General features: G+C 33.7%; 2 protein-coding genes and 1 long non-coding RNA gene across 5 annotated transcripts in view; 2 read left to right on the plus strand and 1 right to left on the minus strand.

Moving 5' to 3' along the window:
• The first annotated feature begins 415 nt into the window (after positions 1–415).
• LOC145739940 (putative pre-mRNA-splicing factor ATP-dependent RNA helicase mog-4) lies at positions 416–26,092 on the plus strand. Of its 3 annotated transcripts, none has more exons than XM_081995273.1 (9): positions 416–558; positions 650–1,024; positions 8,543–8,859; positions 17,626–17,847; positions 23,582–23,792; positions 25,168–25,268; positions 25,321–25,657; positions 25,740–25,815; positions 25,879–26,092. In XM_081995273.1, exons 2-5 carry the CDS (start codon positions 678–680, stop codon positions 23,785–23,787), a joined length of 1,092 nt encoding a protein of 363 aa, XP_081851399.1. In that variant the 5' UTR covers positions 416–558; positions 650–677; the 3' UTR covers positions 23,788–23,792; positions 25,168–25,268; positions 25,321–25,657; positions 25,740–25,815; positions 25,879–26,092. The 3 variants fall into 3 exon arrangements, with proteins under 3 accessions (XP_081851399.1, XP_081851397.1, XP_081851398.1); XM_081995272.1 differs by having other exon boundaries at positions 437–598; XM_081995271.1 differs by having other exon boundaries at positions 433–1,024; positions 25,168–25,274; positions 25,306–25,657.
• Positions 3,694–5,903, plus strand: LOC145739948 (uncharacterized). The gene is made up of 2 exons (XR_014181292.1): positions 3,694–5,211; positions 5,304–5,903. It is a non-coding gene; the product is annotated as an uncharacterized LOC145739948 (long non-coding RNA).
• The window catches only part of LOC145739941 (uncharacterized), a 37,935-nt gene continuing 25,238 nt past the window's right edge, over positions 15,043–27,739 (minus strand). The window contains exons 2-3 of the mRNA XM_081995275.1: positions 15,745–16,122; positions 15,043–15,687 (exon numbers count right to left, since the gene is read on the minus strand). Coding sequence (XP_081851401.1) covers positions 15,526–15,687; positions 15,745–16,122 — 540 coding nt within the window. The 3' untranslated portion in view covers positions 15,043–15,525. The remainder of the gene's footprint in view (positions 15,688–15,744; positions 16,123–27,739) is intronic.

Genomic DNA, 27,739 nt, shown 5'->3' on the forward strand with positions numbered 1-27,739 from the left:
CTTTTCTATTTTCCTTAATGAACAAACACAACAAACAATAACAAATGCCGGAAAGGCTAATACATAACCTCAAAAAAGCTTACATTGTCATTGGTCAAAATTGACTTCCAACATGAAATCAACAAATCTTTGGCTGCTTTGGCTGGACTTTATTGGGTATAAAAAGCCAGGGATCAGGAATGAAGCGTTCTTTGATTTTTCACTCACAACTTCTAATCAACTACACGAAGAAAATTAAAAAAACATATTTTTCTACTGCATCTGCATAATTTTGTGTACAAAACGAAAACCGCTAACGCCGCCATTAAATAAAAGTGACATTCTAAGCTTTCTTGTACAGAGGACGGTGATTTGAGTGTTCCACTGTTTAAAGAAAGAAGCGGAGTAGAAAACACATCACCATACATAACCTAACAAAAACAAATGTTCATTTTAATTTGTTTTGGTGTTAACAGCACCTTAGCATTTCAAATTGTAAACTTTCTTCTTGTATAAGATGATGTGAGATTCGTACATTGACTGATTGTAATTGTAAAAAAAGCCTGTATAGTTTCAATAATAAGTAACAAAATAAATAGCTGCAAAACTGCATTCTCTAGTGTGCTGGTTTTATTACTAGTGGTCCTGGTCATTGTTAATAAGTTTTTAGGATTCAATTAATTCAAGTTTGACCGAAAATGAGCAAACCTAAGAAGTCTCGCCGAAGATATGAGTCTGATTCTGACTCGAGCATGGATAGTGAAGAGGAAGCTCGAAGAAAGGATCTGCAGGAACGAGATGAATTTGCTGAGAGATTGAAGAAGAAGGATGAAGCTAAAACGAGAAATATTGTGCATGCCTCTGAGAAAAAAGCGTATGAAGAGGCGGCAAAAAGACTTCAATTGGAACATGCAGAACGTGACAAAGTTATTCCAAAACTTAGGGTTGAGTCAAGAAGAAAGTATTTGGAAAAATGCAAAGAGGACAAACTGGTTGAATTAGAAGCTGATATTCAAGATGATGAATATTTATTTGAAGAAGAAGTGTGAGTATCTATTTATTTATTTTTATAAAATTCTGCAAAAAAGTAGGTTCTCTTTTTTTAATAATTTTTAGTGCAAAAAGTCCTTTTTTGCACTTATGTGTTGTTAAACTCCATCTATGGTCTTGTATAACAACTTTCACTTGCAAAAAATGTACTTTTTGCACTTGTTGCATAAATAACTATTGTTTATACTGTTAGGTATCTTTTTTATCCACTATTCTACCTTAGAACAATCCTTACAAGGTTACAGTAAAGAGTCCTAACACCATTTTTTTAATGGATTTGCCCTAGATTATACAGGGTGTTTTAGGATAAATGCATCAGGGTTTGATTAGGGGGGGTTATTTTATGACAGTGTTAGGGTTTGATTAAAAGTAAAAAAAAACTCTATCAAAACTCAATCTTGATGTCAAACATGTGAGTATCTGAAAAATAAATAATTAATCAAAAACAAGTACCATAAGAAACTGTCTTTTTTTTGAAGGAGCAATGAACCTAATTATTCAATTATATCCAACTAAATTATCTACTCATTATTACAACATATCAATTTCAATTGCTTAATTTATTTAAAAAAAAGTATCCAAGCACCTAAAAACATTAGGTATATTTTTTTGACAAGTGTGACACATCATTAGTTTTGGAATGTCTGTAGCTACTAAAAAACAAAATAAAAAGTTCAGGTTCATATTTGAAAAATTGAAGTTGATGATGGTATCTAAAAAATGAAACGTCGAAGCTGAAAACTAAAACTATTTTCTTGAAGAGCATAAAAAAGTGGTAAAAAAATAAAGTAGAAATTTTGTGGGATATCTCAGGATGTAATAAAAAAAATTTGAATTTTTTTTACTACATTATTTAGCATTCAAATGCGCAACTTTGCCTCCATTTAACTAACGCTCTATCAATTATAGTTTCTTAGATAGCAATGCTAATGCTTCGAATTTGTAACACCCTGTATTCTGTGTCCAAACGATTTAGATTTACACATATCGGGATACATTTTTTTGCCTTTTGTCTTTTGTTGTGTTAAACAAGGTTTGTTCTAAGAATGGGGACAGAAAAATGTCAAAATTTATAATACAGGGTACACATAAAATGGGCTCAAAAAATCTGTTCTAAAAATGGATGCAAAGTCTAGTTTTTCAAATTGAACACTCCTTATTCTTATATAACTTCTGATTTTCAGTTAAAAAGTTTGGTAAGTTTGTATTTCGCCACTAATTTAAAAAATTCTTTCTTTAAACTGATACATTGAACCACCCTGTCAACCCCACAACTCAAAATTACTGTTATTGAAAGTTAAAGTAGTAGCTATCAAATTTAGTCATTACTGTCTTTATTGTCAAATAACTCGTTAATTTGCAACACTTTGTAAAGAATTTTATGTTATGTCATTGGTTAGAAAATAATGTGTTGATAGCTTGCTTTGTTTGGTTGCCAGAGGGCTCCAAAGCTAACTAAATGTTTTCGTTGACTGTTACCACAAATTTCTTTGAGAGATTTGTTTTAATCGTGCGAATACCGCCCTAGATTTGACAATCACTGAATAATTTTGCAAAAAAATATGTACGCCACTGTTTTTCGATAAAACGCAAATCAGTTTTGAATCTCCCATTAAATTAGAACAGAAAAGCTATCTAGTAACTTTTCGGTACATCTTCCTGTTTTTCAATAAAAAATTAAAAACCATGAAAATGTACCCATACAATCAATACGAAATCGTTGACTGTTTATTATTCAATATTAAAATTTTTATTAATTTAGTTTTTTCAAAAATTATATTCTTCATTCAATAGGAACAAGCAGTATCTTGCTATTTTTTCAATAAAAAATTGAATAGGTAAATCAAATTTTGAAAATTGAATAGAGATGAAAGTCGAAGATTTAGTATTAATTGTAGTGGCACTTTTGCAGAATTTTTTATTTTTTATTTGAAAACGAGATGACCTATCAAAAAGTTACTAGATATCTTTTCTGTGTTAAATTGAATAAGAAAATCAGAACTGATTTGCATTTTATGGAAAAACCTCCCAAGGAAAAATGGTGTTAATTTGCAACACTTATATGTCAATGGATAGAAAATAATGTGTTGATAGTTTCCTTTGTTTGGTTGTCAGAGGGCTCCAAAGCTAACTAAATGTTTTCCTTGACTGTTACCACAAATTTCTTTGAGAGATTTATTTTCAAACGGGCAGGTACGGCCCTGATATTTGGCACAAACCTAGCTCAGTGATTGTCAAGTCTAGGGCCGTACTAGCCCGATTAAAAAAAATCTCTCAACCAACAACCAATCAAAGCAAGCTATCAACACATTATTTTCTATTCATTGACATATAAAATTAATTACAAAGTGTTGCAAATAAACGAGTTATTTGACAATAAAGACAGTAATAACTGAATTTGATAGCTGCTACTTTAACTTTCAATAACAGTAATTTTGAGTTGTGGGGTTGACAGGGTGGTTCATTGAATCAATTTAAAGAAAGATTTTTTTAAATTAGTGGCAAAATACAAACTTAGCAAACTTTTTAATAATAATAATAAATTCTTTATTTGCTCAAATACACACCCAGTGTTCAGCATTGTCAAGGTACATATACTTTACAATTACACAATATACAGCATACTATAACCAACTCACCTATATGGTGTAACTATTGCTAACATAAAATTCATCTAGGGAGTAAGGACACAGATCTAAAAGTAATTGTTTTATTTTTGTTTTAAATGTAGCATAGGGCAAAGTTTTTAATTCATTGGGGAGGAAGTTGTACAGTTTAATGCTGTTGTTGATATAGCTCTTGTCGGTTAAGGTAAGTCTGTGTCTTTGTGTTCTATGATGTCTGCTGCTTACTGTTGCAAATTCTGATATTGTGGATTTCACATATGCCAAACATTGGTATATGTATAGGCCTGGTAAGGTTAGGATTCGGAGATCTTGAAAAGAAGCTCTGCAGCTGTCCAAGGACCCTAGTTTGCCCATAATTCTTATGGCTTTTTTTTGTAATAGAAACACCTTTTGCCAGTCTGTCGAATTTCCCCAGAATAATAGGCCATATGATAGTTTGGACTGGAAAAGACCCATGTATGCTGTGCGGGAGACTTCTATTGGAGTGGTTTGTGAGATTCTGCGGAGGAGAAATAGGGTCGAAGAGAGGCTTTTGGTCAATTGGGTGGTGTGGTGTTTCCAGGTCAACCTGCTGTCAAGGATTACTCCTAAAAATTTGAAAGATTTACCTTGATCTTTTTCTTTCAAGGAGAATATGGCAGTTTCTGTTTTTTCGAGGTTGAGGCATAGATGCATGATGTCTGCAAAATAGGTGTTTAGTTTCTTAAGAGTGGCGGCAGCTTCCACGTGGAGCTGAGCAGTGTTACAATGATGATCAAGAAGGGTTGTGTCATCTGCATATTGAACCGCCAACACAGAATCCCCCCCCTCGAACCGCTCAACTATGTGGCCCACCAGAGCCCTCAACGCGTCCGCAGTGGATCTTTTTTTCCGAAAGCCAAACTGACGCGCCGAGAGGAGACTACTTCTCTCCAGGAAAGCGGTCAGGCGATTGTTTAGGCTGATTTCGATGGGCTTAGATAGAACCGGGACTAAGGAAATAGGTCTGTGGTTACTTGGGTCGTTTTCATCACCTTTTTTGAAGATGGGGATTACTCTACTAGTTTTTAGTTTACTGGGGAAACTGCCAGAGATGTAACATTTGTTTATGATAATGGAGAGGGGCAGCGCGAGACCTTCAGAGAGCTGTTTTAGAATTTTGTTACTGAGGCCAAATAAATCTTTAGCTGTGCTGTCGCTTAAGCTCTTCACGATTGTCATAACACTTGTAGGAGACTCAGGTGCTAAGAATAGGGTATGATTGTTGTGTATGATTTTTGAGGTGATGTGTGTGGGATCAGCCCCAGACCTCTGAAGATTGGTTGAAATAGTGTCCGATATATTGGCAAAAAACGTGTTAAGTTCATTTGGGGAGAGTGTGGTTTGTATGTTGGTATTGTCTTTGATTTTGGAGTCATTGATTATGTTCCAGATTACTTTTGGTTTATTGGTGTTGTTTTCAATTTTGCTAGTGAAAAATTTAATTTTTGCTTGATTTATTTTGGACCTGTATAGGTGTTTTTGTTGTTTTATCACTTGTGTCAGGTTGACATTTGGATTTTGTTTGTCAAAAGTGGTGAGTAAGTTTAGGGAGTCTCTGTGTGCTTTAAGTTCATTGTTGAACCAGTTCTTATTCCTGTTGCTACAATGATATGTCTTTGATTTTAGAGGAAAGCTGCTCTCAAATATTCTAAGGAAAATGTCCAGGAATACATTGAAAGTAGAATCTATATCAGGTTGATCTAGGAGTGATGCCCAGTCAGTGTTTTTTAGGGTGGTAACACATAATGCTACATTTTCTGTGCAAAAGGGTCTGAAGACTTTTACGGATGTGCGGTTATTAGTAATGTCTTTTTTTTATATCTGTAAGTGTTAGTGATAGCCATGTGATCAGACATGTATGTGTCCCATAGAGACCAGTTAGCCTCTATTGAAGCATTAGTGATACAGTTATCCAGACAACTACTTTTTGATATTTTTGAGATTCTTGTTGGTTTATTCACTAAGTATTTAAGGCCATAAGAGTTCAATAATTGTGAGAATTCCAGTGTGGCCTGATCTGTTAAGAGCAAATCTATGTTGAAATCCCCATAAATGAATATCTTTTTATTTTTCTGATTGAGGAGTTCAAGAATTTTGTCAAGAGTTTGGAAGAAAAGATCTAGTTGGCCACTCGGCGATCTATAAATGCATACAATGACAATATTTACATTTATAACCTCAACGCCTGTGATTTCACAATGTTTATCAATAGACAAGTTGTTCAAATGCATGATTTTTTTTGTGACATAGTTACTTTTTGTATAGATTAGGGTCCCACCTCCTCCTGATTGTGATCGGCAGAAGTATCCAGATAAGTTATACTGTGGTAATTTGCAGCTGTCCATTGCAGATTCAGTTAGCCAGTGTTCACATAGCAGGATAGCATCAACATTCCTACCTTGAATTTGTAGTTCCAGTTCATCGGTTTTAACTGAGAATCAGAAGTTATTTTATAAGAATAAGGAGTGTTCTATTTGAAAAACTAGACTTTGCATCCGTTTTTAGAACTGATTTTTTTAGCCAATTTTATGTGTACCGTGTATTATACATTTTGAAATTTTTCTGTCTCCATTCTTAGAACAAACCTTGTTTAACACAACAAAAGACAAAAGCCAAAAAATGTATCCCTGTATGAGTGTATGATAAATTTCACATAAATTGGTAAATATCTTAGAAACACATGCAGTTAGGTATATGACATTAATACAGAAAATATGTCTAGAATTTGACGTAGAATCAAAAAATGCAATAATATACAGGGCGTCCCATTTAAAATAAGCAGCAGTTGATATCTACTTTTCGTTAAATTGTTGCACACATATTTCTTTATTTTTAATTAAAACTATGTATTGTCAAGTTACTTAAAATATGGATTATGCAGGGTGTTTCTATATAAACCATGGTCCAATGATGTCTTGTTATGGAGATATTTGACACAAACCAAGCGTACCACCCTGTATATTATTATATTTTTAGATTCTTTTCTTTCTCACTTGAAACCGTTAAGAGAATCGAAAAATATGATAATATACAGTGTGGACCATTTAAAATAGCGAAGTTGAAGGTACGGATGTACCTCGAAAGTGAAAATATTTTAGATTTGAAGTACTCAGATACTAAACCCTGAAATTTTCAAAAAATTATAGATTGTAGTTTTCGAAATATCGACCGCGGTAGTATCCGGTAGACACCCTTTATAATTTAGACATTCCCAGTACTTTTAATAATTTTTAAAATACCTACTAATTTAATGCCCAGTAATGCCTACTAATTACCCAGCAATGCTCACTAATTATCCGGCAATCCCCACAATTTTCTACTAATTCTTATTGCCAATTGCCAAGTAATGCCCACTAATTCCTACAGTTTATACACCATAATGCCATAGCGGCTTACGCTCGGTTAGATATCTGTTTTTTACCTTAGAACAAGCATTAAAAGTAGAGCTCCATTTATTTTTTTTATGGATTTGCCCTAGATTTTACGGGGTGTTACAAATTTGATGCATTAGCATTGCTATATCAGAAACTATAGTAGATAGAGCTTTAGTTAAATGGAGGCAAAATTGATAATTTTATTGCTAAATAATTTGTTAACAGGAAAATTTGTTTTATTTGGAGATATTTGAAAAAAAACCGATAGTCAAATCTCTTTTTTATTTTTTTGCCACTTTATTATTGATTATTTTATTCAAGAATAGTTATTAGTATCCCTAGGCCGTAAAATGGTATTTTTTCGGCCGAAAGAAAGTTTGGCGTCCGAGGCCGTCTTACGGCTGAGGACAACAATCTTGAGGACTAGGTATCACGGTGACGTTTATTGTTAAGTTTGCTGGTTATGCATTGTTTATGTGACGTTAAATAATAAACAGATTCTTGTCAGAAATATTTTCCATTTTTTCATTTACGCAAAAATGAAATTGGGAGACGAAGATTGCTGTACTGATATGGATGGGTGTACTGCTGTAATTGGTGCACACAGTGGTCACATAGAGAAATCTTGCTTATTCAATAAATTCAATTTCATTCATTTCAACTAAATTCCAAAATAGAACCACCATCGTAAAAAAATAGCCCAGTTCAAAAATGTAAAAATCCAATATGTCGCCCATGGAATAATCAATATTGATGATGGTAACCACATTGTAAAGTGGGAAAAGTGGCAATAGTTAAGTGTCATTTACTTACAGATTTCTCGTCGCAAAAATTAACACTTATGCCCGGTTTCTGAACGAACAGATATCTTTCACATAAGAATATCGATTCGATAAATTGTCTTATTTGTCCAGTTTGGGTTTCTGAACAAACCTTTCGCTTTCATAAGTTATGGAAGGGATCCACAAATAGTGACGCACGGCTAACCTAAATAGATATGACAAATGTTTTCTGTGTTGTTAATTCGTTATCAAATGGATGTTTCAGTGTTTCCTCTTCTTCTGATGAAGAAGTCATGGAAGTTGTCCATGCTATTGAGCGGCCAAATCGTTTTCAGCTTACTAACCACAAAAATATCTATCCGATTCTTATCAGTTCCACAATTATATACGTCGGAATGTCGGAAACCCAATTAAACTTATTGAATAAATAAATATATGGGACCGATAACTAGTGAACCGGTAGATCTTGATGTTCAGAAACCGGGCATAATTAAACTAACCGTACTTGGAATGACCATACGAAACTGAAAAATCAACCACTTTCAGTTCATCTGGCGAAAGTTTAGATAATAATAATAATTATTGAACCAACTTGTCTCCTATATTTTATTAATTAGATTTTCCATCAAAACCAAGTAATTTTTACACAATACATACTTCTTATTTTTCTTCGATTTGACCATATTACCCATATGTTTGTTCTTTGTAGTTTAACAGAACGAGAGAAAAAAGAGAGATTGCACAAAAAAGAATTGCTGCAATTAGCGCAGGAACATGAGAAAGCAAGAGAGTTGGAAAGAGTTCAAAGGTATCATATGCCAAGAGATTTGGGCAAAGACTCAACCGCGGATTATGTGGAGGTGGACGAATTGGAAAAAGTGCCCCAAGCTGAGCAGAAAAAATGGGAAAAAGACCAAATGGCATCTGCCGTGTTTAAATTCGGAGCTAAGGATGCCGTCAAAAAAGATGAATATGAACTTTTACTTGAAGATCAGATTGATTTCATTCAAGCTCTTCAAATGCCAGGTAAGATTTTTTTTGTAAGATTTTGATTTATTTTAGAAACTAAACTGCTCGTCAAAAAGAATGGGACAGTAAAATTTTTGCTCTTTTTTGAGCGGCTGCTTCTTCAAATTGATTTACTTGATTCTAATAATTTTTTTGAGGATGAAAAGGTATTTTCTTTTTCTTTCTTTTGACCTAAATGATCTTTTTGAAAGGTGCCACGGATCCGAGTATACAGGGTGTGACTGAGGTGTAGTCAAAAAATGAAAAATTCGGTCTAACGCCATTTCTCGCAAAAATTTTGTTTACGTTTTACAATAGCCTTAATCGAGTCTTGCGGTCAATATCTCTAAACGTTTTCGCCAGTTTGGCGATTAAAGGCCGTTTACAAAATTTATTGCAAAATTTTTAAAATGTGGTTACTTTTGATTCTCTTGTTTAAAATTAAACAATTTCTTTAGATCTTTTGTGGAAGAAGAGCGGGATTAGCAAGTTTACACTTAAAACTACCCAATTTAAGTAAAAAACATACACTGCGAGATACAGGGTGACCCAAAAAAAAAATTGAAAAGAAAATCATATGTTTTATCATAAATCTTAGCATGTTCAGTCATTTTAATGGAAAATAATGATATTGGATAGAGAAGCACACTATTTGTTTAGTAATCCAATTCATATCTCTAGACGTTTTCGCCAGTTTGGCGATTAAGGGGCGTTTACGATATTTATTGAATTTTTTTAAAATGTGGTTATTTTTAATTCCCTTGTTTTAAATTTAACAATTTATTTCTTTAGATCTTTTTCGGATGAAATACGAGATTAAAAAAATTACACTTAAAACTACCCAATTTAAGTAAAAACTTATAAACTGCATTCATACAGAGTGAACCAAAAAAAAATCAAAATAAAATCTTATGTGCATGCATTTGTAGATTTGTGTTGAGTACCATAGCAACACGCTATTGTCAATAGTGACAATTTATTTCGACGCTTTGAATTTTTGACATCGAATGACATTATTGATGTCATGATAGGGAATTGATGAATGGAGTAAGTGTATGTTCACAGATGAATGTCGGTTCAATTTGTATGAATCTGACGGGCGATTATTGGTATGGAAAGAAAGAAATGAACAACAGGTCATTGTTGCTGGTACGGTTGCTCGACAACCGCTTATACAGTGCAGGTAAAAAGTTAAAATGTTCGCATTTTTGTTCGTGTTTTACGACGAAAAGGCTCAAGTTACAGATCTGAAAAAAATACAGAAAACTAGTCCGTGATAGGTACTACAACTTTCATTAATACGATTTTTCAATCAAATCAACCGTACAGGCGCAAAAAAATCAAAACCGTTTTTCCATGTTAAATTCCTATGTCCAGGGTGCTCTTGGACACCTGGTATATGGAAGAATGCATGGATGCTAGGGTTGCTTTTTGGGAGGTGGAATTACAGTTTGCGGCGAGATTATGAGGAATGGAAGAACAGATTTAGTCATTTTGATTGAGGATAGTATGAATGCGCAGAGGTACAGGGATATGTGTATACGTGATATCGTTGTTCCCTTTTCTCGAAACTTTGGGAACGGTTTTATCTTAATTGACGACAATGCTCGTCCACATCGAGCCAGAATCGTACAAGAAATTTTGAGAGAGAACAACATCGAACGAATGGAGTGGCCTGCAAGGTCACTGGATATGAACGTAATAGAGCACGTATGGAGTAGAATGAAATTGAGAATAAATGGCTCAGAGCATGAATTTCAAAATTTGAATGAGTTGGCAGAAATGGTGAGGGTTGAATGGGAGGCAATTCCCCAAAATTTTATTGCAAAGTTTGTAACGTTTCTATTTAAATAGATTGTTAAATATAATTATAAATATATATAAATGTATTGGTGTGTAGGTGTTATTTTACACACACATACACACACAACAGTTAACACACCACTGAAACTAAAATTACTTATCCTATAGTCCTTTACAAGATCACAGCAACTTGCGTAATTGTCCACGTACCAACGGGTACTATATAACTTAAAACCTTAGACGTGCACTTAACTTAAATTAGTGGGTTGCTAGGGCTTCTTAATCAACAGCCAATCTATCGATATTACTCCTTCCTTATATCCTCACGACTAATGACGTAGGTCTTCAGAGGGATTAGATAATGGTTGCCTTAGTACGGGTGCTGGATTTGTCAATCCGGCGTACCTCTTAGTAATGGCGATCGATATCAGGTCCTCTTAAGAATTTAGCCTTAACACTGTTGGCTAAAATACCCACATCATTTCCCTATATACTTAAAATTAATTAATAAAGTAAATTCAACCTGAAACAGCGACAATGTCCTTTTGTTCAGCCTTCTAATATTCTGCGTAGAAATCACACTTTAAATTACACCCATTGTCGTTCAAACTTCTAGCTTAAAAGATCGAATTCACACGTTTTCCGACAAGGCATTTCGGATTTACTTTATTTTTTGCTTAACTCGTACCGCATACCAAAACGTTAGGATTGCAATAAAATAAAATAAAAAAAGGTTGGTTGGCACCGAGAATCGAACCAGGGCATCATCGATCTGTTCATCAACTTCGGCGTATCCGCCCTGGTTGTTTAAACCTATCGACCACCAACACCTCTTGATAGAGTGTGCACTAAACTGTATCAAACGGCAATTATAGCCGTTGCAAGTTGGTGGATAGCATGCCAAGAAGGGTTGCGGAGTTGCAAAAAACTGCTGGGGGACCGACAACGTATTAACAACAAATGGGTTTGTAGCCCGCAAAGTCATCGGATATGAATGCTGTGGACTTGATTTTTTTTTAAATTAAAAACCATTATTTTCAATTAAATTTACCGAATAAAGATACATGTTTTATTTGTATGGTAAAACATTTGATTTATCTTTTGTATGATTTTTTAACCCACTCTGTTTATAAAGGTTCGCGGTTACACACGCACCTATAATGGGTGAATTGAAATGTAATTTTGCTAATCTTGTTTTAAATTCGAAATTATTAAATTAAAAATAAATTAAAATTAAAATTAAAAATTTAAATTATTAAATTAAGAGAATTAAAAAGAACCATTTTTTTAATATCGTAAACGCCCCTTAATCGCCAAACTGGCGAAAACGTCTAGAGATATGAATTGGATTACTAAACAAATAGTGGGCTTCTCTATCCAATATCATTATTTTCCATTAAAATGACTGAACATGCTAAGATTTATGATAAAACATATAGCACTAATTTTATAATCGAAGCAGAAAACAAAGGAAAAGCAACATGGTCAATAATTAATAATATAGTGAAGGGAAAACAAGAAAAAGGTAACATATTTCGCGACTTTAAGAACAGGTACAACAATGAAAATGATTTACTGGACAGCATTAACAATTACTTCATTGAGTCATGTCCAGACACAAGAAAGCAGCTAGAACCAGATTACGCACATCTGAAATATAGTGAGACATCTATATTTTTAGAGGCAGTAACAGAGCCGGAAGTGATTAAATGCATTAATAGTCTGAAAAACAAAAAATCAGTGGGAGAAGATGAACTTCCGGTATCACTGTTAAAAAAGGTGGCAGACATAATAGCAGAGCCTTTAACACATATAATAAATATCTGTTTTCAAACAGGTACCTTCCCAAGTAAATTGAAAATTGCACATATAAAGCCAATATATAAAAAGAAAGGTGATATTGATAATCTCAAGAACTATAGACCAATTTCTTTACTATCAAATTTAAGCAAGATCTTTGAAAAAATGATCTATGAAAGGTTTATTAGGTATCTGGACGGAAGGGGTATTATGTCAGACAGTCAGTATGGCTTTCGAAGGGGTCGATCAACAGTAAAAGCCACCTATGAAACATTGAAAAAGCCACTGGATTCAATCAATCAGAACAAAAATACAGTAGCTGTTTTGGTGGACCTGTCAAAGGCTTTTGACAGCGTAGATCACTCAATACTTTTGGAAAAACTGGATCGATATGGTATAAGAGGAGTGGCAAAAAAGCTTATATCGACATATTTAACTGGAAGAGTCCAATGTGTAGTGGACACCAATGAACGCGGGGAAATAATTAAATCAAATTATTGCTTAATTACTAAAGGAGTGCCACAGGGGTCTATCATTGGCCCACTGCTCTACATCCTCTATACCAATGAACTGCCATCGCTGGTAAAGGATCATTTGGTGATGTATGCTGACAATACCTCTATTGTCATCTCTGAGGAAAACGATGTACAGGAACACCTCACGGACTCTGTAAATATTCTGCAAGACTGGTTTACGCGAAACAATTTGTTAATGAATGTCGAAAAAACTCAGCTAATACAATTCAGATCAAGCATAAAGGAGGAAAGCTCATACATAATAAATAACGTTAAAATAGATACATCAAAATCAGTATCCTTCTTGGGCATGACTATTGATCATCGTCTAGACTGGAAGACTCAGGTCGATGGATTGGTGAGTGATCTCTCCAAGTATTGCTATGCTCTTAGGGTTCTTGCAGGCGAGGTTGGTCAGTTGTGTGCTCTGAATGCATACCATGCATATGTTGTCTCCAGGTTCAGGTATGGAATTATTTTTTGGGGTAGTTCGTCTGATGTTTTGAGGGTGCAGGTACTGCAGAAAAGATGTGTCAGAGCTATTTGTGGACTGAGGTTTAGGGAGAGTTGTAGATCAGTTTTTAAAGATATGAAATTGTTCACTGTGGTCGGTCTCTATGTCTATGAATCAATAAAATTCATTCTTCAAAACAAAACATTATTTCAATCTAACGTTAAAGTACATGGATATGATACTAGGCATGGGGACGACTTTCTGTTGGATAGGACCAAGTACTCGTTTGTGCAAAGGAATGTTCATTATAGTCTTCTCAAGATTTGGAATCATGTACCGTCTGATTTGAGATCTCTCGAGGAACGAGTGTTTCTAAGAACAGTCAAAAATGCCTTATTGAATAACCCCTTTTATAGTGTGAGGGAATATTTTTCCTTTTCCTTTAATTCATGCTAAAGAGCCCCTGATGAATAGAAATCTGTGATATTGTTATTAACAGCGTGTGTATGCGTTCAGTCAGAATTTGTTAAAATTGCGTAATGTTGTGTAATTGTGTATATTTTTATAATTTTATAATTATAATTTAGCTTTAAATAGGTATTTTGATGTAAATAATTCACTATTTTTCTTGACTATGTGACACGTTCTACACCTCGTATGAGGTCCATGATGTATACTATCATTGTACAATTGGAACAAATAAATTATTATTATTATTATTATTATTATTATTATGATTTTCTTTTCAATTTTTTTTTTGGGTCACCCTGTATCTCGCAGTGTATGTTTTTTACTTAAATTGGGTAGTTTTAAGTGTAAACTTGCTAATCCTGCTCTTCTTCCACAAAAGATCTAAAGAAATTGTTTAATTTTAAACAAGAGAATCAAAAGTAACCACATTTTAAAAATTTTGCAATAAATTTTGTAAACGGCCTTTAATCGCCAAACTGGCGAAAACGTTTAGAGATATTGACCACAAGACTCGATTAAGGCTATTGTAAAACGTAAAAAAATTTTTTGCGAGAAATGGCGTTAGACCAAATTTTTCATTTTTTGACTACACCTCAGTCACACCCTGTATACTCGGATCCGTGGCACCTTTCAAAAAGATCATTTAGCTCAAAAGAAAGAGGCAGAAAATACCTTTTAATCCTCAAAAAAATTATTAGAATCAAGTAAATCAATTTGAAGAAGCAGCCGCTCAAAAAAGAGCAAAAATTTTGCTGTCCCATTCTTTTTGACGAGCAGTTTATATCAAACAATTTTTTTTATCGAAAAGTAGTAGTCCATATGCACACATTGGAGTAGTGAGTGTAAGTGAAAGCAAAACTCAGAGTCGATCTCCACAAATATTGTGTATTAATATTTGTGGAGATTGACTCTGAGTTTTGCTTTCACTTACAATTTTTTTTTTCGCCGATTGTCAGTAAACCTGTCGTTTTAGTGGCTAACGACAGGCTGTAAACAACCACTTTTACTGCCTAGGCAGTACAAATATTTTTTACTGCCGCTTACCTGGCGCAGGGACAATATAAATATGACATCATTTACACAACATAAAATTTAACATTTATTAAGAAAAAACACCAAACACTATAACATTTTTGGAGTCAAACATTCAAAAGTATATACATATAATTATTTATAAACATTAACAGTAAAATGAGAACATCCTTCTATTATTATTGATTTGTCGTTCACTTCGTTAGAACTATTTTTCAAATACACCGATGAACTAGAAGTTTCATCTTTTCTCTTCCCACTGTCACTGCAGGTGGGAATATTCGCTAGAATTTTTTCACTAATCACACTTTTGCTTTCGACTGAATTCTCTATGTAGCCTTCAGCAACACTTGTGGACTTCCATCCTCCATGTCTTTTTAGCATTGTGATGTCAGCTCCAGAATTAACAAGCCAAGTAGCAGACGTCCTTCTAAAGCAATGTCCAGTGTACTTCTGAGCATTTGGTAGTTTTAAATAAGTTGCTATCTCTTGTGGCATAGCACCAAATTTATGAATTCCAATAACTTGTTTTAATGCTTTACCCCTCCAATATCTGAAGAAAAATCTTCGGCTTTCAAATCCAGAAGGACGATAAGAAGCATATTTTCTCTACATGTCCAGGTGTTCTGATACCACAAAAGATCTCGGTCTCGTTTTGGTATCAGGAAGGGAAACTAATAGCTTATTGCCCATATCTTCAATATCATCTAATTGCATTCGCACAAGTTCGTCACTTCTACGTGCTCCGGCAATCGTAAGAACCGCCGCAACCTAGACAAAAATACTTGGTTATTCACTTAAAATTCGATCCAAAGTTCTGATACTTACTTTGGTTGATAAATAGTTGGCATCTGGAGCTTCCGATAAAAATTTAATAACTTCTTCCTTCTCAAACACCTTAGATTTTTTGGGTTGGTATCCATCTTTCTGCCTTTTTAAAAAAGCCCTTAGTTTCAAATACTTTGCCAAATCTACATTATGGTGAGTGCTTAAGGTGGATTTGAGCATAGAATATACACTCCACAATGTAGAAGACTTTAGTTTTTGAGACAGCTCAGCAAAATATGCGATTAACACGTTTTCTGAAAACAAACCGATGTTCTTGTTCTTCCGGTAATCCATAAATCGGCAGTATGTGTCTTCATATATTTTTTTCGATTTTTCCGGTAGGAGATTAATTTCTACATTCCTGGCTGCTTTTCGCACCTCCGGAGGCGTTAGTGGTACATCGTCGTCACTCTCCATAGAAGTGAAGAAACAACTTATAAATTTGACGAAACTTTTATGTCAATTTTGGCTTATTTAAGATGTCTACTTAAGATCGTAATCATAGCAACCAAACAGGTATAATTATTGTTGTAGGTACATCATAGGTGGACAGTTTTCATTATTAGAAATAGGAGAGGTGTATTACTACTTAAATATAAAAAGTTATTCTGATTGACAATAATCGGCGAACAAATTATGTGTTTGACTCGGCGAAAATGCACATTTACTGCCTCATCTTTCTTATAATAGCGCTGCGGCAGTAAATGTGCTACTTTTTCGCCCTTTAAAACAAATAACTATTGTTGTTTTATGTTTAATAATTTGTTACAGCTTAATTTTAAATAATAATTAAAAAAATAATTAACACATTCAGCATTCGGCGAATACCGAGCAAATGTGCGCCAAACACCGATTTGTGGACAGGTTGCTCGGTGTTTGTCGATTACCAATTTTGCAATTTTTTGATGCTCCATTTCCCGCGCGTTGTCGGTCTTTTGGCCACATCAAAGGGAACGAATTATCGTTGTTCCCATACTGGCTCGCTAAGCGGCAAACGTCGCATACTAGACGAATATCCTGATTGATATTCGGCGAGCACGTGCTCGGTATTCGCCGAATGCCGCATGTGTGGACCCGCCTTTACATGTTGACGATCCCATAACGATGTATTACTTGATGTATACTTTGTTAAGTTGGCGTTAATAAATAAATTGAAATTGAAATTAACTGGCTGCCAAGTTCACATCAGTATTACTTCCTCCTTCCTTACAAAGCAATGTTTTATCGTTCATTGGTCAGTTGCTTTCTATGTCATACTGGCGGGCTTTTTGAACAATCTAGTTTTTCAATACTATTTTTTTCGGACAAAGTGAGTATTTTTAATAATAAGCAAATACGTGGATTTTTTTATTGTTCCTTGTGAGGTCATATTGGAAACTTTGATAGGTGTCAATTTTTTAATTGTAAATTTTTGAGTTGTCAAAATTAAAGATGTTACCAAATGATAGATATAAAAAAGTTAAGACAAGAACATGCAAGCCTTTCTACTCTCTCTCATTCTTGTTACGAGCTATGCCTCTCCAAAAATCTCATTTTTCAAATGGGAATATCTCGAAAAAGGTTGCAGATAGATATAGGTTATGATATACGAAAAAAAGTTTTGAAGTTGAAGCATTCAAAAGTTAGTACCTACTTCCGGTATAACCGGAGGTGTCATGATATGAAAATATTTTAGTTAGATTGGTGTATGCTGACTATACTATGCTACGAATTTTCAAAACTTTCCTATTGGTAGTTTTTCTAATATTGATCGATGTCTGTTGTGATGAGATACCCTGTTTTTGAGAAATTCGATATGACAAATTTATCGTTACAAAATCTGTTGTTGTATAGTAAACAAAAATAATATTAAATTATGATTTTATTTCATTATTTTTTAAGGCTCTAAAAACAAAATAAAAAAAGAACCTGAACTTACCGAATACGAAAAGAAGAAACTAACTCTTGAAGAAACCAAACAGAGTTTACCGATTTATCCATTCAGAGACGATTTGATACAAGCTATCAAGGAACATCAAGTTTTAATTATTGAAGGTGAAACAGGATCTGGAAAAACTACACAAATTCCACAATATCTGCATGAGGCTGGATTTACATCTGATGGTAAGTTATGCTTTGATTATGAGGAAATGCAAATTAAATTAGGATGTTTTCACAAATTTATTGAGTTCCTGCAAACATAAACGACAAAAAATGTTTTTTCCGTAGTAACCAATGTTGCCAACCTTGATGATATACCTTCCCAAAGGCGTTTAAAAAAAAGTTGCCATATTTCACTAAAATTTTCCAGATTTTTATTTATTTTGTTTTAATTATTCTTTCTTGTACGTTGCGAATCCTTAAAATGCTATTATTATGTCTATTCAACATGGATTTCCTGATCTTAAAACGAACTGAATTTGGTCCTTGGATGTTTTAGTCCGGCAAAACTCCACTCATGAACCTATAAAATTTACTTAATTTTTTCTTAAATTTTTAAATTTTACTTTTGTAGATTCATAGTGTTGTATTTGATACTTTCCAAGTTTATGACAGATTGAAATATGATTAAAATAAATAGATACACGTCACGTTATGACTGCCCAATTTCTTTTCATAGAGTTATAAACAAGCATGTAATATGATTTACCACTGTATTAACTCTAGCAGTGCTTTTAAGCAGGTTTTGTAGTTTTATAGCTTTATGGAGTGGTATTTGACAGTTACCACTATTGTGACAGGTTTAGGTTAAATTTAACTTTTGAAGCTATAAAGTGCATTTAACGTAGTTTGACACTTGTCAAGTTTTGTTGATTGTTTAAATTCGATCGAAAACCTATAGTTGAATGTCAGAACTGTCAAAATTGTATTCATAAATAAGCATTAAATATGATTGTACTGTTTTTAAGCAATGCATTATAGTTTGATAGCGTCCATGGAAGTATATTTGACGTTATCACCATTGCGACCAGGGTTTGAAAATATCATGATATTTATATAAATATCATATCACATGATATATATCTGTTCTCGCGGAGTGAGTTTACCCGTGCGTCACGAAGGCTACGTCATTTATAATCATATGAAGCAAATCAAGTTTTCGTCAAGACCTTTCAAGACCTTTTAGAGACACCCTCTATAACATATTTAAAAAAACTAATTGTCAGTTGTATACGTGACACCGCAAACCGAAATTACAGGCGCCGTTACAGTTAGTAGTACAGACAGTGACAGTTCTGTCGGTAATAGTGGATGTGAACTAGAGTAGTGACAATTAAAGGCCGATTCAGAGTTCCGCAGCGGTATGAGGTACGAGTTAAGAGTAAACCGTAAAAAGATTAAACAGTTCATATGTCATACATCCATTCATAGTTTCAGTTATAGACAACTATGAATGGATGTGTGACATATCAACTGTTTATTTTTGTTACTGTTTACTGTTACCTCTTACTTCATACGGTTACGGAACTCTGAATCGGCCTTAAGCTGGATTTATAGATCGACACAACACAACACAATCACAAGCATAGCATAGAATCTTAAAACATGAGACATACACAAGTCAATTAATACTTGTGTCTAACCAATCAAAACGAGTTATTTGTATGGTAAAGAAGAATCTTTTTTTGTTGACTATATTCAAATGTCATTCAACATAAATTATTGATTAATTTACTTCACAGACTCCAGACCCTTCGTTCACCTGTGATTTTTGATTTGTGAATGTTTTTTAATTTAATCTTCCACTACCATCCTCCACTCCACTCCACTCTACTTTACTCCAATTTGACTCCAACTATTTCATTTCTCTTATTTTGTTGTTATTGTATTGAGAATAACAAAAAGGTTAACCTCTGTCATTTCTACACAAGAATTTGTTTTTAAAGAAATCTATAAATTAACATTTCAAGAAGCTATGCTTATGCTGTGATTGTATTGTGCTTATGCTGTGTTGTGTTAACCTATAAATCCAGCTTTAATGTGCGTCTTCTATTTGTCTCTGTTTAATACAAATAAAAAAAAGTTAGAACTATACTATGAGCGTATTTGGTTGTCTATGATAAAATCGTACATTATAGTGAAACAATTGAAAAATTATGCATTAATAGGACTCATTAATAAACGATTTTGCATTCGGTATCCTTCATTAAAAAGTTAAAAACACGGTCGACGGAAATAGCTGTTTAAGTATTAAGCGCAAAAAATATAACTTTAATATTTGCAGTGCTGCGCTTCGCGTCGCGAATCATCCGAGCGCATTAAAGTCACATTGTGCGCGTAATACATACAATATTTTTTCTAGAAACAATGCTAAATAATTTCACACCACTAAACTTACTGCGTAGATACTCAAAAACAGGATCAAAACTATACACAATTGAATTCTGACATCAGACTGGTGACACTGACATTTCCAATAATGACATGCATTGTGGCCGTTGCTCTGGACAGCAAGCGTAAATTTTTTTTGTTGCTACCCTTGGCAACGCGCGAAAATTTAAACTACTCGGAAAAGAGTAATTTTTCGTTGAGATTTGGAAGCGCAAAATGCATCATTGTATTGGATGTTTGTAGAAAAATAAATTTAATTTAATTTTTTTAAATGACCTGACCATACAGGGTGGCCAACCACCAATCTATAATTCCAAAAATTTGGTAGTGTGCCAAAGTCAATGGGACAACTCGCTGATTTTAAATAAAACACCTTGTATATTGTTTCTTTTTTGTACTCTAAACAAATTCTAGACATATTTTATGTATAATCTCTTATATCTATCAGTTACGTTTATACGTTTCGACAAAATTTAAAAAAAATGGGGGAATTAAAATTAAAAAAACAGAGTTGTCGTCACTTTATAAAATTCATTTTTTGAGGCCAACTTTTCACCATCTCGTGTCATTATTTTTTACGTTTTTAGACAACTCAGACTTTATCATAAAACAAACCCGGCCGACATTTCTGATGCCACAAAATCAAGACTCGACACCAGACGTATTATTACACACAGAAAACCTGAAAAATATTATAAAAAATATTAAATATAAATATTTGACAAATGAGCTTGGTTCCGATCATCTGGCCATAACTTTTGACATTGACATCCAATCAACACAGCCTTTACTTAATACAAAAAAACACACAAAAAACCATACAGGGTGGCCAACCACCAATCTATAATTCCAAAAATTTGGTAGTGTGCCAAAGTCAATGGGACAACTCGCTGATTTTAAATAAAACACCTTGTATATTGTTTCTTTTTTGTACTCTAAACAAATTCTAGACATATTTTATGTATAATCTCTTATATCTATCAGTTACGTTTATACGTTTCGACAAAATTTAAAAAAAATGGGGGAATTAAAATTAAAAAAACAGAGTTGTCGTCACTTTATAAAATTCATTTTTTGAGGCCAACTTTTCACCATCTCGTGTCATTATTTTTTACGTTTTTAGACAACTCAGACTTTATCATAAAACAAACCCGGCCGACATTTCTGATGCCACAAAATCAAGACTCGACACCAGACGTATTATTACACACAGAAAACCTGAAAAATATTATAAAAAATATTAAATATAAATATTTGACAAATGAGCTTGGTTCCGATCATCTGGCCATAACTTTTGACATTGACATCCAATCAACACAGCCCTTACTTAATACAAAAAAACACACAAAAAAGTTTGACTTAAACAAAACAGATATAGAAAAAGTGCAACGACAAATACATGACTACATTGAATCACCGACAGTAACACCATCTATAGAAGACTTACAGAAACAACTGACATTGGCAATAGAAACATTTTCTCCACAAGTAAAAAAACACCTTTTACCAACATACCCTGCCAAAATTCATACTAAAACTGATCAAACGCAAAAGAAAACTGTACAGACTTTACATACAAACTCAAGACAATGAATTAAAGAAAAAACTTAACGAACTCAACAGGAACGTAAAGACCTTAATAGACCAAGACAAATGGCTGGAGGCGTGCCAGGAAATCGAGCATGACAACGGAAAGACATATTGGCAGAAAATAAAAATGCTGTCACGTTACAAAAAAAAAACAATCCACTTGGTATAATTAATGGTCTGTCCTGTTCTGAGCCATTTTCAAGACAAAGCGGATGCATTTGCTAGACATTTTCAGAGGGCTTTTCAAACGTCTAACAATCCCAACTTTGACGACCAAAACTGGGCTTTAGTGAATGACTGGTACGACAACTACTTTGACGACCGAATAGATTATGATATTCCACTAATCTCCGACAACGAGTATGACGAAGCACTTGCTCACTTAAAAAACACCGCACCTGGCATAGACAAAGTGAAAAGCAAACTACTAAAAAGCTTAACTCCTGAAACCCACAAACTCATACTAGACTCACTTGACGACTGCATTAAATCCAACACAATTCCGGATACATGGAAAACTGGTATAATAATACCCATTCCAAAACCTGGACTTGACAACACACAAACACAAAATTACAGACCCATCACACTACTTCCAATACTTAATAAACTGCTTAAACTTATTATTAAAAATAGACTTCAAGAACAAATCGGACAACATATACCACCATACCAGTTTAGTTTTAAACCATAGCACTCGACTATACACCCACTTTTCATCTTAACCAACAACATACAAACAACACATCAACAACAATAAATCGGCTTGTTTATTCATGGACATAAACAAAGCTTTCGACAGTGTTTGGCATAAGGGACTACTCTACAAACTACATAGACTTAACACACCAAAATACCTACTTTACACTATCAGAAACTTACTGGAAGACAGACAACTGCACGTTCGAATAGACAACACACTCTCCTGTTCCTTCAGCCCTGAGCAGGGACTACCGCAAAATTCACCTCTCTCACCTTTACTCTATAATCTGTACTGCCATGACATATACAACCATAACAAGCAAGACAAAAATGAAATTGACAAAACAGCATACATAATACAATACGCAAACTTGTTGAGCTTTAAATTGCGCAACTTTGCCCCAATTTAAACTTTCTCGTATCTCTTATGGTTTCTGACGTCCCAATGGTGAGGGTCGAATTTGAATTACCCTGTATATATAAAATTAAAAAAACAGAGTTGTCGTCACTTTATAAAATTCATTTTTTTTGGCCAACTTTTGACCATCCCGTGTCATTATTTCTTACGTTTTTCTGCACTCACTCTGAGTACCAAACTTGTTTAACACAAAAAAACCGCAAAAATTAAATTTTACTTTTGATATGTAAAAATTGCAATTGTTTAGGTAGTATTAATACACAATGTCAAAATATTGCAAATTTAAAATTTTACTTTAAATCGTAAATATTTCAGAAACGGATATAGATAATTATGACACTATACCTATAACATAAGTATGTCTAGAATTTGTCGTATAATCTTAAAAAAAGAAACAAATATACGGAGTGTTTTATTTAAAGTAAACAAGTTGGTATCTACTTCTTGTATAACCGGGAGTGGGTGTTTTGAAAACATTTTCATCTAAAATGTTGCCCCCTTAGAATTCTACCAAATTTTGAAAAATTATGGTCATTACGGGTTTTTTCATAATGAATCGCAGCGGTTTGTAGTGGACCACTCTGTATTTCCGGCGTTGCAAAACATAAATTAGTGTGCTCATGACTGCCTTGCAAAACGCCCTCTCGCGGCAAAACAGTCGTAAACGCTTTGTCCAATCTGTCAAAACCTGACTTCAAACAGTTCTATTGACATGTACATCTGTATTTCTAATGTTTTCATAAAAATATTGATTTGACTGTTTGTTCTATTGGTAACTAACCACTAATCTCTGAAACTTATGATTTTTGTTTAAAGGAAAGAAGGTTGGTTGTACTCAGCCACGAAGAGTAGCAGCCATGTCAGTAACGGCGCGTGTAGCACAAGAAATGGGCGTTAAATTAGGCAACGAAGTTGGATATGCTATTCGTTTTGAGGATTGCACGTCTGAACGAACTATAATAAAATACATGACTGACGGCACTTTGCATAGAGAATTTTTATCAGAGCCAGATTTACAGTAATATAGGTAAGTCTTTTACGGAAATGTGATTTAAAGTGGTTCTACATTTGAGGTTTTAAACAGCCTATACAGTTTATGTAGTGAGTAAGAAAATTATAGAACGCTTGCATTATCTCAAAACCGGTTTTTCGTTTTTTTTTTCTGAAAATATGCACAATTATAGCTGATCGAATAACAGATGCGACATTGTTGCTATTCGTGCTGTGTTTTTTTTTGTATTGACAAATAATGGGAGTATCACTCCATGTATCACATAAAGCACACTGAAATGCATACAATGCAATAAAATTAAAATAATTGCTTACTTCGAAAACGGATCTTAAGGGTAAAACAGTTTATTCACATCGTTTACTCAAAAATGAGCCCAACTACAAATAAAAACTAAATAAAATATTCAATTTACTGATTGATTATGACGTCATGATTTATGACGATCAGCTGTTGTCCGTCACTCTTGTCATAACAAACTTTTGGTTAAAAAAAAAAACTTGGACACCCTGCATCTTCGTTATTGTTCATATTTCGAAAAAGCGTCAAAGAAAAAAAAACCTTATTTTTTGAAGCCCTATTCGCAGGTGCAAGGAAAGCACCAACTTTGGAATCACCCTGTATACAATAAATTGTGTATGCACACAATTAAATTGCATATACAATAAAAATTGCTATTGCTGGATATACTGGATAAGATTTAATAAAGACGAAGCCCGTATACTTTTACAAATAATTCTAAATTTATTTTACATTATAAAGCTTCAGTGGTTAAAAAAATAACAAAACACAAAATACCTACGCTGTTAATTAAATGGCTAGCAACATTTCAAACTTTAATATCATTTGAAATGAATTCCAATGTCCAATCCAAGTATTGTGAATGATCTGATCTGTTGCTCTGGAGCCAACTGAAAAAAGTACCAAAAAGTCATTTTTAAATTAGAATAATTAACCAAATGGAAAAAAAAAACAATAGTGATAGGATTATTTACTTATACAGGGTAGTTCAAATTCGACCCTCACCATTGGGATCTCGGAAACTATAAGAGATACGAGAAAGTTTAAATTGGGGCAAAGTTGCGCAATTTAAAGCTCAACCAAATGCAGTTTTGAAAATTTCGATTTTCCGAGTACTTCCGAAGATATCCGAAAAAAACTGAAAATTTGATTATTTATTTCTAACCTTATTTGAAGAGATATCTCAAAACTCAAACCATCTTTTCATTGCCACTTTTTCCCAGCTATTCGATAATGGATTCAAATTTGCCACACAGCGTTTCGTTTTTCGGCAGACATCATCAACTTTCTTTTTTCTTATGGGCGCCATATTGGTTTTTTTAGCTTTTTTTCAAAAGTATGAAGCATTATAGTAACAATTCTGATTTGTTAGGTCCTGATGGAAAAAAAATGAGGGCTGCTTTGTGGGAAGTGTTGACTGCAGAGTTAAACTCTGTTGGAGGGTCTAAAAAAACTAGTGCCAAATGACAAAGAGTAAGTGTTATTGTATTCATTTTTTATATGTTTTAAGTAACATTTTATTTAGGTCTGTATAGACTTGAAACATAAAGTGAACAGTAAGGCTGCAGCTATCAGAAGGAGCCAACAAGGAACAGGAGGAGGTCCCCAAAGCAGCCGACGTGACGGTTGACTGATTTTGAAGAGCAGATGGTTGCCTTTTTCACCCAAGAAGCTGTCCATGGGCTGGAAGTCACTGCTGGCCAGGCTTTAGACAGTGAAGAATAAACCAGTACAGCCTTGACTAAACAAGTAGCAGGCCCTTCATTAGAAAGCAGTACTTCATATGAAGTAATTGCTGGGCCTTCATCAGCCAGCCACTATCAAGGGTTGATTCTTCATGAGGAGAAGATGTTATAAGCCAAGTAAGTATAGAAAATAAGTTTTTTTATCTTATTTTTATGAAACAAAGTTTTATGCCTTTCTTATATTTCTGTTTTGATTTAGGATGATGTAATGTCAGAACCACATACGCCGGGTTCCTACGATGAAACTTCCAATGAAGGTTCAACCACTCCTACTCGTAAGTGTATAAAGTGTGTAACACCAATTAAACACAACTATACTATTTGCTGTTAATTTATAGCAAAGCAAGGGGGCGAAAACGGAAAACAACCACAAGCCAGCAGGCATTCCAAACATTTGCTGGCCTGTCTGAGAGATGCCTGACTGAATACTAATATAGAAGGTGTTCTTCTCAACAGGCTGGATACCCAAAATGAAATACATTGGGATACTAATAATCTTTTAAGGAAACTCATTGATGTGTTAAAAAATAAAAGTAATTAGCTATTTCTAAATCAGGGTATTTATTTAACATGTTTTTACCAAATAGAATAGAAATAGGTATATTTTTAAAATCAAAATGTATGCAAAATATCTTTCAATATATTCTCTACGCATTTGCTGGCCTAATTGCCTCAAAACATTATCTGGAACTGCGGCTGCACCTTGAGGAAGAATGGGTCCTTGCCTCACATCTATTTCGTCTCATCGTGGTTGTGGATTTTCCACTCTACAGTGAATAGCAATGTTGTGCAGAACACATCATGCCATTATAACTCTTGCAGCCTTTTGAGGTGAGTAGTGAAGTACTCTATCTTTTAACAAACATCTAAATCTGCCGTTTAAAAGCCCTATACATCTTTCAACAGTACTTCTACACCGTTTAAATGTCTCATTAAACCTATGTTCCTGTATCCCCAGAAAATAATCACCAATAATTATTAACAATCCTACATTTTTACTGTTGCATGTATGTATTCATACCCATGATTTTGCTATTGTCAAAATTTCCACGCATAATTTGAGCCACTATACTGTTTCTCCAAATAAAAGCATCATGACCAGGCCACCTTGCTACTATATTTAAAATCTTTAATTCTGAATAACAAATCTATAAATCATCAAAAGATTCTAAAAAGTTAATATTAAATCTATACCTGGTATGTACAGGGTGATTGATTGAATTTTGATCACCCCCTTAACTTCCATAATTTTGATTTTAGCAAAAAACGTTAAATACAAAACTACAAGATATTTAGGTCTACTTTATTTTTAGATAAACAGTTATTATACAGGGTGTCCCAAATTTGAGTAACAAACCAAACTTATGTTTTTTTAAATAGAATGACCAACTTTTTATCCGATATTTGAATTCTACGTCAAATTCTAGGCTTAATTGATGTAAAATGTCTATATCGATATTCAACTGTTTCCGCAGCAGCGTCCTTGATTGATTGAATTTTGACCACCCCCTTAACTTCTTTAATTTTGATTTTAGCAAAAAACGTTAAATACAAAACTAGTAGATATTTAGGTCTACTTTACTCTTAGATAAAGAGTTATTATACAGGGTGTCCCAAATTTAAGTAGCAAACCAAACATGTTTTTTTTAAATACAATGACCAACTTTTTAATCTATATTTTAATTCTACGTCAAATTCTAGGCCTAATTGTTGTAAAATGTCTGTATCGATATTCAAATGTTTTCGCAGCAGAGTCCTTGATTGATTGAATTTTAAACACCCCCTTAACTTCCGTATTTTAATTAGTAAAAAAACTAGTTGTAGCAACAGTTATAGATATTTGGGTCTACTTTTACTCTTATATAAACAGTTATTATACACGCTGCCCCAAATTTGAGTAACTAAATTAAACTTTAATCACATAGTCGAGGAAACATTGTTAAAGTAACAGATGCTGCGGAAACAGTTGAATATCGATACAGACATTTTACATCAATTCCTAAAATTTGACGTAGAATGCACATATCGGATAAAAAGTTGGTCATTGTGTTTAAAAAAACATAAATTTGGTTCGTTACTAAAATTTGGGACACCCTGTATAATAAATAACTGTTTATCTAAGAATAAAGTAGACCTAAATATCTTCTAGTTTTGTATTTAACTTTTTTTGCTAAAATCAAAATTAAAGAAGTTAAGGAG

This window comes from Ips typographus, unplaced genomic scaffold, assembly GCF_016097725.1.
Source record: "Ips typographus isolate SLU unplaced genomic scaffold, UJ_Ityp_2.0 IpsContig77, whole genome shotgun sequence".
Lineage (NCBI taxonomy): Eukaryota > Metazoa > Arthropoda > Insecta > Coleoptera > Curculionidae > Ips > Ips typographus.

Excerpts from the sequence above, each read along its gene's own strand:
- LOC145739940 (XM_081995273.1), top strand. The coding sequence starts at position 678 with ATGAGCAAACCTAAGAAGTCTCGCCGAAGATATGAGTCTGATTCTGAC. Across the intron at positions 8,860-17,625 it reads TCAAGCTCTTCAAATGCCAG|GCTCTAAAAACAAAATAAAA; the intron begins GTAAGATTTTTT and ends TTATTTTTTAAG. Across the intron at positions 17,848-23,581 it reads GGCTGGATTTACATCTGATG|GAAAGAAGGTTGGTTGTACT; the intron begins GTAAGTTATGCT and ends TTTTGTTTAAAG.